The 13,300-nt window shown below is 40.8% G+C and overlaps 4 protein-coding genes across 5 annotated transcripts; 2 read left to right on the top strand and 2 right to left on the bottom strand.

Moving 5' to 3' along the window:
- Nucleotides 1-67: 67 nt before the first annotated feature.
- Nucleotides 68-2,190, bottom strand: LOC137739021 (large ribosomal subunit protein uL22y-like). The gene is made up of 7 exons (XM_068478494.1): nt 2,100-2,190; nt 1,974-2,010; nt 1,821-1,861; nt 1,428-1,658; nt 1,229-1,331; nt 1,059-1,126; nt 68-413 (listed from the first exon to the last, which is right to left on the bottom strand). The coding sequence occupies exons 1-7, from the start codon at nt 2,100-2,102 to the stop codon at nt 345-347; spliced, it is 552 nt and encodes a 183-aa protein (XP_068334595.1). The 5' UTR covers nt 2,103-2,190; the 3' UTR covers nt 68-344.
- Nucleotides 2,191-2,674: 484 nt separating this feature from the next.
- Nucleotides 2,675-5,535, top strand: LOC137739421 (SWI/SNF complex component SNF12 homolog). 2 transcript variants are annotated; one of them, XM_068478986.1, is made up of 4 exons: nt 2,675-2,833; nt 3,055-3,154; nt 3,340-4,879; nt 5,157-5,535. In XM_068478986.1, exons 2-4 carry the CDS (start codon nt 3,142-3,144, stop codon nt 5,230-5,232), a joined length of 1,629 nt encoding a protein of 542 aa, XP_068335087.1. In that variant the 5' UTR covers nt 2,675-2,833; nt 3,055-3,141; the 3' UTR covers nt 5,233-5,535. The 2 variants fall into 2 exon arrangements, with proteins under 2 accessions (XP_068335087.1, XP_068335088.1); XM_068478987.1 differs by lacking the exon at nt 3,055-3,154.
- Nucleotides 5,536-6,236: 701 nt separating this feature from the next.
- Nucleotides 6,237-10,478, top strand: LOC137738736 (ATPase family AAA domain-containing protein FIGL1). Its single transcript, XM_068478211.1, has 13 exons — nt 6,237-6,566; nt 7,130-7,271; nt 7,376-7,762; nt 7,960-8,204; nt 8,279-8,406; nt 8,501-8,619; nt 8,701-8,793; nt 9,085-9,186; nt 9,376-9,478; nt 9,618-9,701; nt 9,796-9,891; nt 9,978-10,105; nt 10,288-10,478. The coding sequence occupies exons 1-13, from the start codon at nt 6,265-6,267 to the stop codon at nt 10,387-10,389; spliced, it is 2,031 nt and encodes a 676-aa protein (XP_068334312.1). The 5' UTR covers nt 6,237-6,264; the 3' UTR covers nt 10,390-10,478.
- Nucleotides 10,479-11,333: 855 nt separating this feature from the next.
- On the bottom strand, nt 11,334-13,041 carry LOC137741150 (cytochrome P450 94B3-like). Its single transcript, XM_068480953.1, has one exon. The coding sequence runs from the start codon at nt 12,969-12,971 to the stop codon at nt 11,442-11,444; it is 1,530 nt and encodes a 509-aa protein (XP_068337054.1). The 5' UTR covers nt 12,972-13,041; the 3' UTR covers nt 11,334-11,441.
- Between the last annotated feature and the right edge of the window lie 259 nt (nt 13,042-13,300).

The following is a 13,300-nucleotide window of genomic DNA, read 5'->3' as shown; positions in this document are numbered from 1 at the left end:
AGGAGGAAAGTTTTAGAACAGTGCCTACCAAAGAAGAATCGTAACATGGAATCAAGACGTCATAAAGTATTAGTAAAGATAAACTGCTTTTGACTAGTACGTGCTAATTAACTTCAAAATATGGAATCACCACAAATTTCCACTTGAAATTAGTTCACTCAGAAAACAGAAAGGCTTAAAATCTCGTCCAGACATTGAAAAGTAAAATTGCCGAACAAACATTCAGCAACACAATTCTCAACTATAAATAACAGATACCGAAAACTGAGATATTCTGGGAAAGATAATAGAGTGGATAGTCTAGGAATACGAATGACGACCACAAACTCTTTAAAGTACACATCTCAAGAAGAAGCACCGCTCTGCAGTGCTTGACCTTTCCTCGATTTCCTGGGAGCCAACTGAGTTTCGGCCTGAAAAATAAGCACAACGAGCAGAATTCTTATTTGACAAACAATTCAGTAGCATAATCCAACAACTATGACAAAATAGCCTATTGGAACTCATTTGGAAACGATAACAAACTGTGAGTAACAAGATGACTTCAGTCAACCAGCTCAAAGTATGCAACGTCGGCTGCATGCCTTGTTAGTTAATACCAGCACAGATGTAACCCAAAAAAAAGTTGGGCTCCAGTACATTTGTTCCATCATAGACTAGCAAAGGGCTTTATTGTTGATGCACAACGGTAAAGATCCACATCAGCTTTGATATGTTTAAAATGTGAAAAGGTTTCAACCAATGACCTACTGTTTCTTTTCAGAGCTATGGTGTCCATATTTTGTGCCACCAATTTATGAGTTCAAATTCAGTATGCTAACAAACATGATAAGATCTCATTCACATAAGCGTTATCGCAGCACATTAATGATATAAACCTCAGCTTAAATACTTGTCGAATAAAAACACCTTTAAGAAACTGACTGCACAACGCACATATCTAGATAATGCCACACAATGTATATGTTCGATTTATAGGCTGGATTGCACTAATCTCAAATTTGATTTTCCTTTCAAAATTGACACTTAAGCAATTTGAGAATGACGCTGTAGATTACCTCTTTCTTTACTGCCTCTTCTTTCTCTGACAAAATCAACTCGATATGGCAGGGAGATGACATATAAGCTGCAGAAAGATAAAACTATGTTCAACCACACGAAAAAGTAATTCCTCCCCACCACTCAAAATGGAAGGGAAAAAAAGAGAGATATATAAAAGCAAACTCACGATTTATTCTCCCATGAGCACGATACGTGCGGCGTCTCTGTTTCTGAGCCTGGTTGACCTGGATGTGAGAGACGTAGAGCGAATCCACATCAAGCCCTTTTACCTACATAATACAAAAACAGCTCAGGTTGCGTTCAACGCTAATATAAAACATCAAGCAAAGCGGCGAAAGCCAGGCCAACAAACGAGAAGCATTTACCTCAGCATTGCTCTCAGCATTCTTGAGCAAATCAAGAATGAAATTAGCAGACTTAACCGGCCAACGTCCCTGACCATTGGACTGGCGGTTCTTCGCCTGAGCAGTTCGACCAACACCGCGGCAAAAGCGGCGAAAGGGAATGGCTTGCTTGTGGGCTAAAACATCTTCCAAGTACCTTTTGGCCTTTGCCAAATGCATCTTCCTGATGGCATGGGCAGTCTCTCTCGTGTTCTAAAACAGATTAACAAATCCAAATTATACCAATCGAATCGAACCAGTCCAGGCATAACACAAGCAATCCAAGATAAACATATTTTCAACCATAAATTAAAAAAAAAACACATCAAATTTGTTTAAAAAAAATATATATATATATATATATTTTAAATGTACCTTGAAATGAACTCTTAGACCCTCGCCCTGGGCCTTGCAGGCTGAGGTAAAATGCATAAAATAATTATTAATAAACAAAAAAATTAATACGAATGAGATTCAATTCGAATTTAGAACATATAATTGAGTAAATTAAAACAAAAAATTGCTTACACTTGGTGGGATTATCGGGCTCCCTCGAGTACTTCACCTGAGCAAATCAAGTTTGCAAATTGATCAGAATTAAATAAAAAAGACGCATTTTTACAACAAAAACGAGTATTTCTGAGAGAGTTCTACCATTGCTGTTGATCGGCGGCGGAAGGAGGAGTCTGGGCGGTCAGAGATGAATTCGAGCGAAAATCGAAGAAACTCTAGGGTTTTAGCACTATAAAGCGCAAACTAGTTAAAACGCGTGGGCTGGGCCTTTGGGATGTTGGGCTTAAGTCCCATCTATGTCTTTTTCTTTTTCTTTTTTTTTCAACTTCGACGATACAAAAAACTTTTATTACCATGATTGATAAAAGTTACATCTAGTCAAGTGAAACGAAAACTTGAACCATCTATGTCTATTTTTTGCTCACCTTTAGTTCAACTTGAGGAGAAGAGTAAAATACAGCGGTTGATTGTCTTCAATCCACTCCATTCCAAATTTTGTTTTATTTTCAATCAGTTTTGTTCCGAGTTCTAATTCTTCTTTTCTTGTTAGTTTAATTTAGAGTAGTAATATTGTTTGTAAATGAGTAGATTATGTAATAAACTGTAAGAACTCGTAACTCAAGAGTAGTAAAGTGTAAAATACCAATCATAGAGTGGTGCAAAGTGCAATTACCCCAAAAGAAGAAAAAACTATTATTCGGTAATATGGTGCCGAAGGGAAAGTAGGAGAAGGAAAAAGAGCGAAATCAATCAAAGCGCTTAGCGTCAGTGTTGCTGCAGGAGGTCACACTCGTCTGGTGTCATCGTTGTCAGGTGGAGGAAAGTAAACCAGCTTTTGCTCTACTCTAAAAGCTTGGGACTGCTTCTGCTTATCTGTAAGTGCTTCTCTATCCCTTCGTTTCCTTAGGTCTTTCTTGATCTCCTCGTGAATTTCGCAGTATTCTCAACTGCCAATTCTCGTTCAGAATTTCAAAATTGCTCTCGTTTTGATCTGTTTATGTCAAATTCTGTATCCTTTATTTGATATTTGCTCCTTTGGTTGTGGATTTTGTACCATATGTCAACTTTTGGGTCTGATTGCCTTTTCTTGAATTAGGGTTTCGTGAAACCAAAAGTTTGCCTCCTGCGAAATTTGTGCATTTCGTGGATTTGGGTCATCTATCTTTTGGTGTGTTGCTCGGAAATGGTTCTAGAAGGTTCGAATTTGAGCGGGTTTCGATTTCCGTTTCGCGCATGTTCTTTTGCTGGGTTTTAATATCTTGGTGTAAATGCTTATGCATGCATCGTTTTCTTTGTGGGTGTTTGATGTTGGGACGGATTTTTAAGGTTAGGCTTCTGGAGAATTAATATTTTTGCTGGTTTTTTATCTTTATCTGGTTAGGGTCAGCTATGTCTATGAACAATAATAATCCACCTAAGAGTCTCGGAGCCCCCTCGTCGCCCTTTGGCAATGTCAGTATGGTAGGGCAATCTATGTCTGCAAACCCTGCATTTCAACAATCGCAAGCCCAAACACAGATTGGGGCTGGTTACCAAGGTCAGTTTCAGCTCTCCCAAGCCCAGGCTATTGCCCAGGCTCAGTCAAAAGCTCATGCCCAATTCCAAGCTCAGTTCCAAGCTCAGGCGATGGCCCTTAACCAGAACCAATCTGTTGGCATTGCGAATTTGGGGTCATCTTCACCTTCCTTTTCCACACCTGGGAATGCAAGTGCCAAGCGCTACCCCCAAAAACCACCAATGCGCCCTTCTGGTGCTTCTCCTACGCACACGATGTCACCTCTGAGAACCATGGAACTCAACCCTGCTGCTCGTAAAAAGAAGCAGAAGCTTCCCGATAAACAGCTACAAGACAAAGTAGCCACCATTCTGCCTGAATCTGCTCTCTACACCCAGCTTCTCGAGTTTGAGGGTCGTGTTGATTCTGCCCTTGCAAGAAAGAAAGTTGACATCCAAGAGGCCCTTAAAAGCCCGCCTTGCATTCAGAAAACGCTGCGGATTTATGTTTTTAACACTTTTGCTAATCAGGTTCGCTCGATTCCACAGAAGCCAAATGCTGATCCCCCTACTTGGACACTTAAAATAGTTGGGAGGATCTTGGAAGATGGGGTTGATCCTGACCAGCCTGGAATGGTCCAGAAATCAAATCCCTTTTATCCAAAGTTCTCATCTTTCTTCAAGAGAGTAACAATTTCTTTGGATCAGAGACTATATCCTGATCATCATATCATTTTGTGGGAAAATGCTAGATCACCGGCACCTCATGAGGGCTTCGAGGTGAAGAGAAAAGGGGACAAAGAATTTACTGTGAACATACGGTTGGAAATGAATTATGCGCCCGAGAAGTATAAGCTTTCTCAACCGTTGATGGAAATTCTTGGTATTGAGGTTGAAACCCGCCCCAGGATAATAGCTTCAATCTGGCACTATGTGAAAGCTAGGAAATTGCAGAACCAGCATGACCCCTCTTTCTTTAACTGTGATCCACCACTTCAGAAAGTATTTGGGGAAGAGAAGATGAAATTCACCATGGTATCGCAGAAGATATCTCAGCATTTGTTCCTCCCGCAACCTATACATTTGGAGCATAAGATAAAGCTTTCAGGATATAGTCCAGCTGGAACTGCATGTTATGATGTGTTGGTTGATGTTCCTTTCCCAATCCAAAGGGATCTGTCTGCTCTTTTGGCCAACTCCGAGAAGAACAAAGAGATTGATGTCTGTGATGAAGCAATATGTGCAGCTATAAGAAAAATCCATGAACATCGTCGCAGGCGAGCTTTTTTCCTTGGGTTTAGTCAATCTCCTGTAGAATTTATCAATGCACTGATTGAATCTCAAAACAAAGATTTAAAGCTTGTAGCTGGAGTAGCAAGCCGTAGTGCTGAAAAACAGAGGCGATCAGATTTCTTCCACCAGCCCTGGTAAGCACATCACTTAGTATAATTGATTTTTCCACTTTTACCTGCGCTTCACAGCTTTGTTGTCGCCATTTTTAGGTGCACACATTCATCCAGATGAATAATGTCTGCTGATCATTATTTTACTTTCTGTTTCAATATCCACCGCTTGATTGTTCCAGATGGAATTTCATTTTGGTTAAATGATGCATTAGTTGATTCACGTTGACATTTAGTTACATATACGGTTTAGGACAATGAAGAACTACTTATTGAATCTTGTGGTTGGTGATTGCAACAGGGTTGAAGATGCTGTTATCCGGTATCTGAATCGTAAGCCAGGTGCAGGAAGTGATGCTGCTCCTGGAAGCATATGATATGAGGGGAATATTGAGCTCTTGCCGGCGGTGCCACTGCCAGCCACCTTTGTATTCTTAAGCAGATGTAGGAGAGGTTGTAGGAGGAGGATATAGGATTGCCTTTTCTAGTGTAGGACGAGGAGGGAGGACGGACGCTGCTCGCAGATTATTGAACCAAGGCAAAAAATATAGATCTTGTTCTGTTTGTAACCATTAAATTTTACCATGTACTTGCTGTGCTGCTGAACTTGCTGATTTATGGTTAATGTACAAACATGTAGACAGTTTTATTCATCATCTGTGCTGGAGTTTTGTGAATTATCTGTGTGATTCGATTTCAATGCGCTCGCTCAGACCGACCTAGAAGACCGCCATCGCTATCACCACCGCCGCATTCGCCAACTCAGCCCCAATCCTTGGGTTCAAATCGACAAATTCCTGATCCACCACCTCTCCTCCGTTCAAATCCTCGGAGTTTCATCTCGGATTTCTTGACTCCTACTTTCACTCTCCGCTTGACCATGCCGTCATCCGTTCCATTCGCCGTGATACCATGTCCATACTCGACGTCTCCCAGCGCGCCCACATTCCGAATTCTGACCGTTCTGCCTTTCTTCTTTCATTTTTCCTTTGAATCGAAACTTGAAGACCCTAGCATTTGGCGTTTCTTGTGTGATAGTGTTTTTAATTTATCATATTATTTCTTCAAGAAATCGAAATTTGGTAGCTGTAATCTAAATACTTTTTCAATCCAAAAACATTTGGAACTCTTTTTACCAAACGTTATTAAAAACGTTTTTAGTTATTTTATACGTTCAAGAAATTGGCAAATACCCCAATCATAAATTCTGATCCGATTGGCAAACATCTTTTACATACGACGACAGCATAGCCGGGGAAAAATTTGCGAATTCGAAAAATATAAAAAGTCATTTCTACCCTCTCGATGACATTATAAGTAAGGGCATCTTTGACCTTGCAGGCTCGATCGATTCCTGCGCTCTAAATCATTGTCACTCAGTCACAGTTGAGCAAAGTAAAAGGAAAAAAATGGCGGGAAAGGAGGAAGCGAAGGGGTGGCGAGGAGCGACCGGTGCCGGCGGCGAAGAGGTCTGCTGGAGAAAGCAAGTGGACGATAACCTGAACAGGCTCCATTCTCTTTCCTTCGGAGCCGAGCTCTCCCTCGAGAGGCACGACTTCTCCTCCGCTCAGATTCTCGGCCTTCGTCTCCTTGGCTTCCTTGACTCCCAATCTCAGTCTTCGCTCGACCACGCCTTCATCCGCCCCATTCGTCGAGAAACCGAAGCCAAACTCCACGCCGCACGCCGCGAGCTCATTCCTCTTTCCGATCGGTGCGCCTCTCTCTCTTTCGCTGTCTGAGCTTGATTTTTCATTTGAATCGAAGCTTTGACAACCCTAGCACTTGGCATTTCTTGTGTGCGTTTTCAGTTTCCTATTATTGTACTTTTTATTGGTCGAGACCCTGTGAAATTGCTAGAAATTAAACATTATGTGAATTTCTTGAAGATTTTTGGAGAAGTTAAATTTTGAATTGTGACTCAAATGAATGTGTAATTTTTGCTAGATACGAAGTAGGGTTTGAATTGATGAACCCTAAATCCGAATTTGATCGATTTATTCGAGTGTTGGTAAACCGGCACTGAATTTGTTAGTGGTCTTAGTGTAGATTAGTAACTCTAATTTTGTTTTTCACAACTAGATTCAGATTTTTTATCGTATGCTGTACAGCAAAGTATTTAAGCAAGCAAAGAAGGCGCCGGGCTGTGTTTTTGGCACAAATGGAGATATTGACATTGAGAAGATTAAGCAGTCAAAGTACTGTCTTAGTGTAGATTAGTAACTCTAATTTTGTTTTTCACAACTAGATTCAGATTTTTTATCGTATGCTGTACAGCAAAGTATTTGAGCAAGCAAAGAAGGCGCCAGGCTGTGTTTTTGGCACAAATGGAGATATTGACATTGAGAAGATCAAGCAGTCAAAGTACTTTCAGGCTCTTCTTCAGCAATCTAATAACGGAAGGGCTGCAAATGATTTGGTATCATTTGCCTCAGATTTCGCTTGTTGAAATCATTTTCCTTAACTTTAACTTTGTGATTTATTACAATTGGTTGTGCTTACCGAAAGTTCTGTCTGCCCTAGGGAGATCAATTGGAGAGGCAGGACAAGTTGACTAGCAAGTTATCGAAACCTATGACACAAACAAAGTTGACATCGTTGTACAAACAGAACTCGATGGTGGAAAGTAATGGAAAATCCAAGGGTTCTTTGGCCTCTAGAAGTAACAGCTCTGAGGACTGCTTTGTTGTAGAAAAGCTTCACACTCTCCACAACCGTAATGGCGGTCATAGTGCCTCTTCTTTTCAAAAAGTTGAAGAGGAAGGAGCTTATGGGAATACCTTTAGGGCTAAACGTGCACACAGGGAATTTACTAGTCCCATCATTGATATAGCGAAGTCCCCATCAGCCAATGAAGATGCTAAAGCTGATGGTTCTGGAAATAGCTTTGTTACTGCCAAAGCCAAATTGGTATCCTTCTTATTTCTGACAACCCTTCCTCTTATTACTGCTTTTGACCATAAGGTTTTGTAACCTGTAGTAAATAATTTTGTACTTAACCTGATCTTACCGGAGCTCATATCTTCATTCTTTTCAGTTCTTCCTCCTTTTGTTTACACTTTTTGCACATGTGGAAATGTTGATGGGTTTGTTCCTTTGTTGGCTAGGAAATGGATGTGAGGCAAAGAAGAGGGTTAGCGCCAGCAGGATCACCAAATTCTTGTGTCTCTCCTCAAAGTGATGGCAATGCTACTAATAGGGGTTATGGTATGCGATCATATGGTTATTCACGTCGGGGAGCCCGTGGTAATTTTGTCCCCCCTATTAAATCTAATGAGGGAAACGTTGGGAATGTGACTTCACGAGTCGCTGGAAAGTCAGATGATGCATTAGGTGACTCAACTAAGAGATGGTGAGCAGTATAACTTTTATAGATTGTGTGAAATATGTATGCATGTCCTAATGTCTTCAATGTTTTCATTCAAGTTTGGAACTGCTCTGCGGTCCTGATGGAGAGCTTCCAGAAAAACTAAGGAACTTGGAACCTCGTCTTCTTGAGCATGTTAGTAATGAGATTATGGACAAGGATCCTAATGTTCGATGGAATGATATTGGTAATATGTGATGCTTTAAACTCTCTACATGTACAGTTTTCTGCAGTATATCTGAAGCTGTTCTGATTTTTTCTGTTGCATGGCACTGTTTTAGCTGGTTTGGAGCATGCGAAAAAATGTGTAACCGAGATGGTCATATGGCCTCTACTACGTCCTGACATTTTTAAGGGCTGTCGTTCTCCTGGGAAAGGCCTTCTTCTCTTTGGTCCACCAGTAAGTGTTGAATCCTTTTTAAGTAGAGGGAGTAAAAGCATTTCTGATCAATAAGCTATCTTAATCCTTTACCTGGTTTAGGGAACAGGAAAAACAATGATTGGGAAAGCCATAGCTGGAGAGGCAAAAGCAACCTTTTTCTACATATCTGCCAGTTCATTAACAAGCAAATGGGTATGCGATGCGTTATTTCTGTTTGCTTAGGTTCTGTGATAGGTCACTGGCATATGTTTTCTGATGTCTTTTTGCTTCTGCCTTTTCTAAAATGTCAACTTATGTGGAAACTTTTAGGATATATGACAAAAGATAATTATAATCAGTATACTTAGTAATTTTGATTCCTGCATATTTTCCCATTCTTCAGAAAATCAATGTTTAAATTCCTTGCCCTGATTTTTACCCCTTGTTCTCGTTATATATGCTTGAAATGTACTTATATTTGAACTATTTAACTGGTGACTGTAGATTGGCGAGGGTGAAAAGCTAGTGCGAGCACTGTTTGGAGTCGCAAGTTGTCGCCAGCCAGCTGTTATTTTTGTTGATGAAATTGATTCACTTCTCTCACAGGTAAGGTTTGCTCTAGCTCTTAACTAAACTTTGAAATGGTATAATAAGCTGTTTTTATGTATGCCATACATTTTTCTCAGGTTGTTGCACTTTGCTATACTGAATGAGCAATTCTAGCTCTTATCGTATCAATCACTGTACATTCTTTCTGGATGTACTCAGCTGATACTAATTTTTGTTTGACTGCAGCGTAAGTCAGAAGGTGAGCACGAATCAAGTAGACGACTCAAAACGCAGTTCCTTATTGAGATGGAAGGCTTTGACAGTGGGAGTGAGCAAATTCTTCTTATAGGTGATTGTTGAACCCCCTGAATCTCAATCATCTCTAACTAGAATGCTGTTAATGAATTTTAACACGTCGAGTTTAGACTTGATCCTTAGTTTCACTAGTTAAATGGCGAAAATTTCACAAAATGGATACAATCTTCTAGGAGCAACGAACCGACCCCAAGAACTTGATGAAGCAGCACGGAGGCGACTTACCAAGAGGCTTTACATTCCCCTGCCTTCATTAGGTATCAACTTACAAGTCACAAGTTACAACATGTTTAATTTAACTAACATTCTTAATACTCGATTCATGGTTAACCAGCAATTATTGTTTTGAAGAAGCGAGAGCCTGGATCATACGGAATCTCTTAGAAAAGGATGGACTGTTCAAACTTTCAAGGGAGGACATTGATAGCATATGCAATTTAACCCAAGGTATCCACTCCATACATTTGAGAACCTTATCCATCGTCTTCTCTATCATACTTCCACTGTCTGAAGCTTCTCTTTATCTTTCACAGGGTACTCAGGATCGGACATGAAAAACTTGGTGAAGGATGCCTCAATGGGTCCACTGAGAGAAGCTCTGAAACAAGGCATCGAAATAACAAAGCTCAAAAAAGAGGATATGCGTCCAGTAACTGTTCAGGTTAAAATTTCGAACTCCTCACACCTCAGTATGTTTGTTGTTTTACTTGACATTTTTTTACCTGCATAGAATAAGACTGCGTACGATAAACGTTTCCCCGTCCTCGCCCCCGCCTGGGCGTTGTTGGATTGTGGTCGCCCTTTTATAGTAATTAAAAACTAGTTTTTGTTTATTTGATACAGGACTTTGAGAGTGCATTGCAAGAAGTGAGGCCTTCTGTTTCCTTGAACGAGCTCGGTACGTACGAGGAATGGAACAAGCAATTTGGAAGCTTGTCACAGTAAGAATCTGTCTGTATATTTTCTGAAACAAAACACAACAGAAAAAACAAAAGCATCAACATACTATTCTATCAATGACACGTGTACGGTGCTTGCTGATTGTTTTCATGCTAACTGCTCGATCGACTATTTTTTTTTAATGAGCTGCTCGATTGACATGTGAATTTCTATCCTGAATTTTCTATATAAACTTAACTTAATCCTCAATTTGTTTTTTTTTTTTTTTAAATTCTTATTTTCTATTTGAACAGCACATGATTTTTGCACTTAATAGTTTCCTTAGCTTATTCGCATTGTTGTTTTCGTACTTGTAGATTTTTCTTGGTAGCTTTGGTTCTGTTTGCACTTTAGGCCAATTCGTCAACTGAGTTTCACCCACATTTGTGAGCATTTCTAAAATTCATCTTCTTAGGAGTTTTGCGTACTAAAAGAATCAAACAATGACGAAAATGCAAGAAACAGAGCTATATGGACGAAAGAGAGAGGATATGCATAAAAACGAGGATATCCATGATAAAGTAGGAGCGACCACAATTGAAGATAAGAAGAGAGAAAATTAGTTAAGGTGGTTTGGACACGTGGAGAAAGACCTACATACACTCTGCTTAGAAAATAAGACTAAGGGATGGAGGCTTAGGGTAAAAAAGGTAGAGAAAGACTTGGGAAGAGACTAAAGTAATATATGAAGTACATGGAGCTAATTGAAGAGTTTGTGCAAAACCGATTGCAGCGACAGTTTAAAATTCATACAGCTCTCCTAATTAGTGAAAGAAAAATGTTATTAGAGCTTCAAAAATCTTATTTTACACTCCTCATAAGTGTATTTCTTTCTAAATATAAAAAGTTTGGTGTGTAAAATGAAAATTCTAGCGGACCAATAACAGTTCCCATAGTAAAATTATAGAGTTTATACATATGCTTTATGTACATAAATAATATCCTTGTGCTACATTTGAGGCATAGTGGCATGTTACACTGTCCAATAAACCTTAAATATTCAAAACCATTGACTCCTACTAATTTAAATGAATATATTCTAGGTTTAATAATCTGGGTCAGTCACTTCTCTTGCGGATTAGAACCTTCAACCCGCCGGCCATGTGAGCCGTCAGCCGCGGCACGAAAACCGGCTCACCGGAATCAACCGGTCGGATCTCGAACCGTCTGAGAATCGAAGCCACCACATATTTCATCTGAATAAAAGCCATGTCCTTCCCCAAACAAACCCTTGGACCTGCCTGGAAAATAGGCAACCTGTAAGGACATACCCTTTTCAGAGCTGATCTCTCCATGTCCGGTTCGAGAAACCACCGGTCCGGCTTGAATTCCAACCGGTCCTCCCCCCACAGTGCTTCCATTCTACCCATTCCATAGGGAAAATACGTCACTCTATCTCCAGCCCGAACTCGAGTCCCGTCAGGCAACAAGTCGTCAACTACGGCATGCTTCGAGTCCCAAGCAACAGGCGGATAAAGCCTCATGGACTCGTAGAGGCATGCCTTCAACAAGCTCAACTCCAACAACTCGAAATCCGACATCTTTTCTCCGGCGGATTCAATCTCTTTCACCACATCTTCCTCCACACCTGGTTGGCGGGAAAGCAACCAGAAGAGCCATGTCATGGCCGCTGAAGTTGTGTCCCGCCCCGCCATGATAAAGCTTATCACCATGTCCCTCGTCACCTCCTCCTCGTACCCCGTCGTTATTAGCCGCGTTAGGAGGTCTTCGCGAGCTCCACTATCCGTCTCAGCTTCTTCAAGCTCGTTCTTCCTCCTCTCGATTATATCCATCACATAGGCATGAACTTCTTCAATCGCAACTCTAAGTTTTTGCTCCGAACCGACTCCAAGCCACCTCTTAATCTTCCAAATTATGAACATGGGAGCTGCTCCGCGCATTGCGCAAATCTCCGACGCCGTGTCAAAAGCCCTTGCAAGTGGCGGATGTGGCAGAGAGGGATCCAAGCAGCACCTCTCAACTCCCAGAAACACCTTACAAATCACATTGAAGGTGAATCTCCTTAGCAACTCCTGCAAGTCCACCACTTGCGCCGTCGCCGCCAGCGACTCCATCAGTGGCAATAGACTCTTTTCCACTTCTTCCTCCAATGTCTTCGTCATGCATTCACGCAGAAACTTTGTGCCGAACTCATGACTTGCTAACTTGCGCTGGGTGCGCCAAACCTCACCATCCACATTGAATATACCACATCCCAAAAAGTCCCCAAGAATTTCGGTGAAGGGTTTGCCTTTTGGGAAGTTGTTGAAGTTGGTTTTGAGCATGTACTCGACATTTTCCGGGTTGGCCGTGACTACTGTCCGCCGTGCGCCGAAGCGGTCCACGATGATGGTGTTGGTAGTTGATTTGGAAAGGAGGTCGGTGTACCAGTCCAAGAGGCGGTTGCGGTTGTTGTAAAAGGAAATGAAGCACCCGATGACGGGATACCTCGGCGGGCCTTGGTAGGAAAACTCATAGACTCGCCGGAATCTCGAAAAAACCACATGCAAAACATAGAGAATGATTGCTAAGAAAACAATGAATGTAGGATGTGTGAAGAGCAACATGGATATTTCCGTCTTAGACATGAACTCAATGAACTCAGACTGAGCAAAAACTAGCTTTCAGCAACCGCAATGTTTTATAGGGGTCTGAATAGTTAATTATTTATTAATTATCATTGTTTAATTTTGTTTTCCTCGGTTACGGTGTGAAAGGCACATATTTATATTCAATTTTTATGCATATTATATTATTAATAATAAAGCGCACAGTCGTCGGTGCATGTGTGTAAGCATGGGTAGAGAAATGCTATGGGGAATTTGACAGGCTTTATGTGGCTTTATGTTTTTGACACATGTTTAATAATGTTAGTTTGAAAATTGATATTAAATTTTTAGATGATAGATAGTTTATG

The sequence above is a fragment of the Pyrus communis genome, chromosome 7 (genome assembly GCF_963583255.1).
Source record: "Pyrus communis chromosome 7, drPyrComm1.1, whole genome shotgun sequence".
NCBI classification, from domain to species: Eukaryota; Viridiplantae; Streptophyta; class Magnoliopsida; order Rosales; family Rosaceae; genus Pyrus; species Pyrus communis.
Note: the sequence above shows the minus strand (reverse complement) of the source record. Positions and strands in the feature narration are given on the sequence as shown.

Excerpts from the sequence above, each read along its gene's own strand:
- LOC137738736 (XM_068478211.1), top strand. The coding sequence starts at position 6,265 with ATGGCGGGAAAGGAGGAAGCGAAGGGGTGGCGAGGAGCGACCGGTGCC. Across the intron at positions 8,794-9,084 it reads GTTCATTAACAAGCAAATGG|ATTGGCGAGGGTGAAAAGCT; the intron begins GTATGCGATGCG and ends TGGTGACTGTAG. Across the intron at positions 9,187-9,375 it reads TTGATTCACTTCTCTCACAG|CGTAAGTCAGAAGGTGAGCA; the intron begins GTAAGGTTTGCT and ends GTTTGACTGCAG.
- LOC137741150 (XM_068480953.1), bottom strand. The coding sequence starts at position 12,971 with ATGTCTAAGACGGAAATATCCATGTTGCTCTTCACACATCCTACATTC.
- LOC137739421 (XM_068478986.1), top strand. Across the intron at positions 4,880-5,156 it reads GATTTCTTCCACCAGCCCTG|GGTTGAAGATGCTGTTATCC; the intron begins GTAAGCACATCA and ends TGATTGCAACAG.
- LOC137739021 (XM_068478494.1), bottom strand. Across the intron at positions 1,659-1,820 it reads GTCTAAGAGTTCATTTCAAG|AACACGAGAGAGACTGCCCA; the intron begins GTACATTTAAAA and ends AATCTGTTTTAG. Across the intron at positions 1,332-1,427 it reads ATGCTGAGAGCAATGCTGAG|GTAAAAGGGCTTGATGTGGA; the intron begins GTAAATGCTTCT and ends TGTATTATGTAG.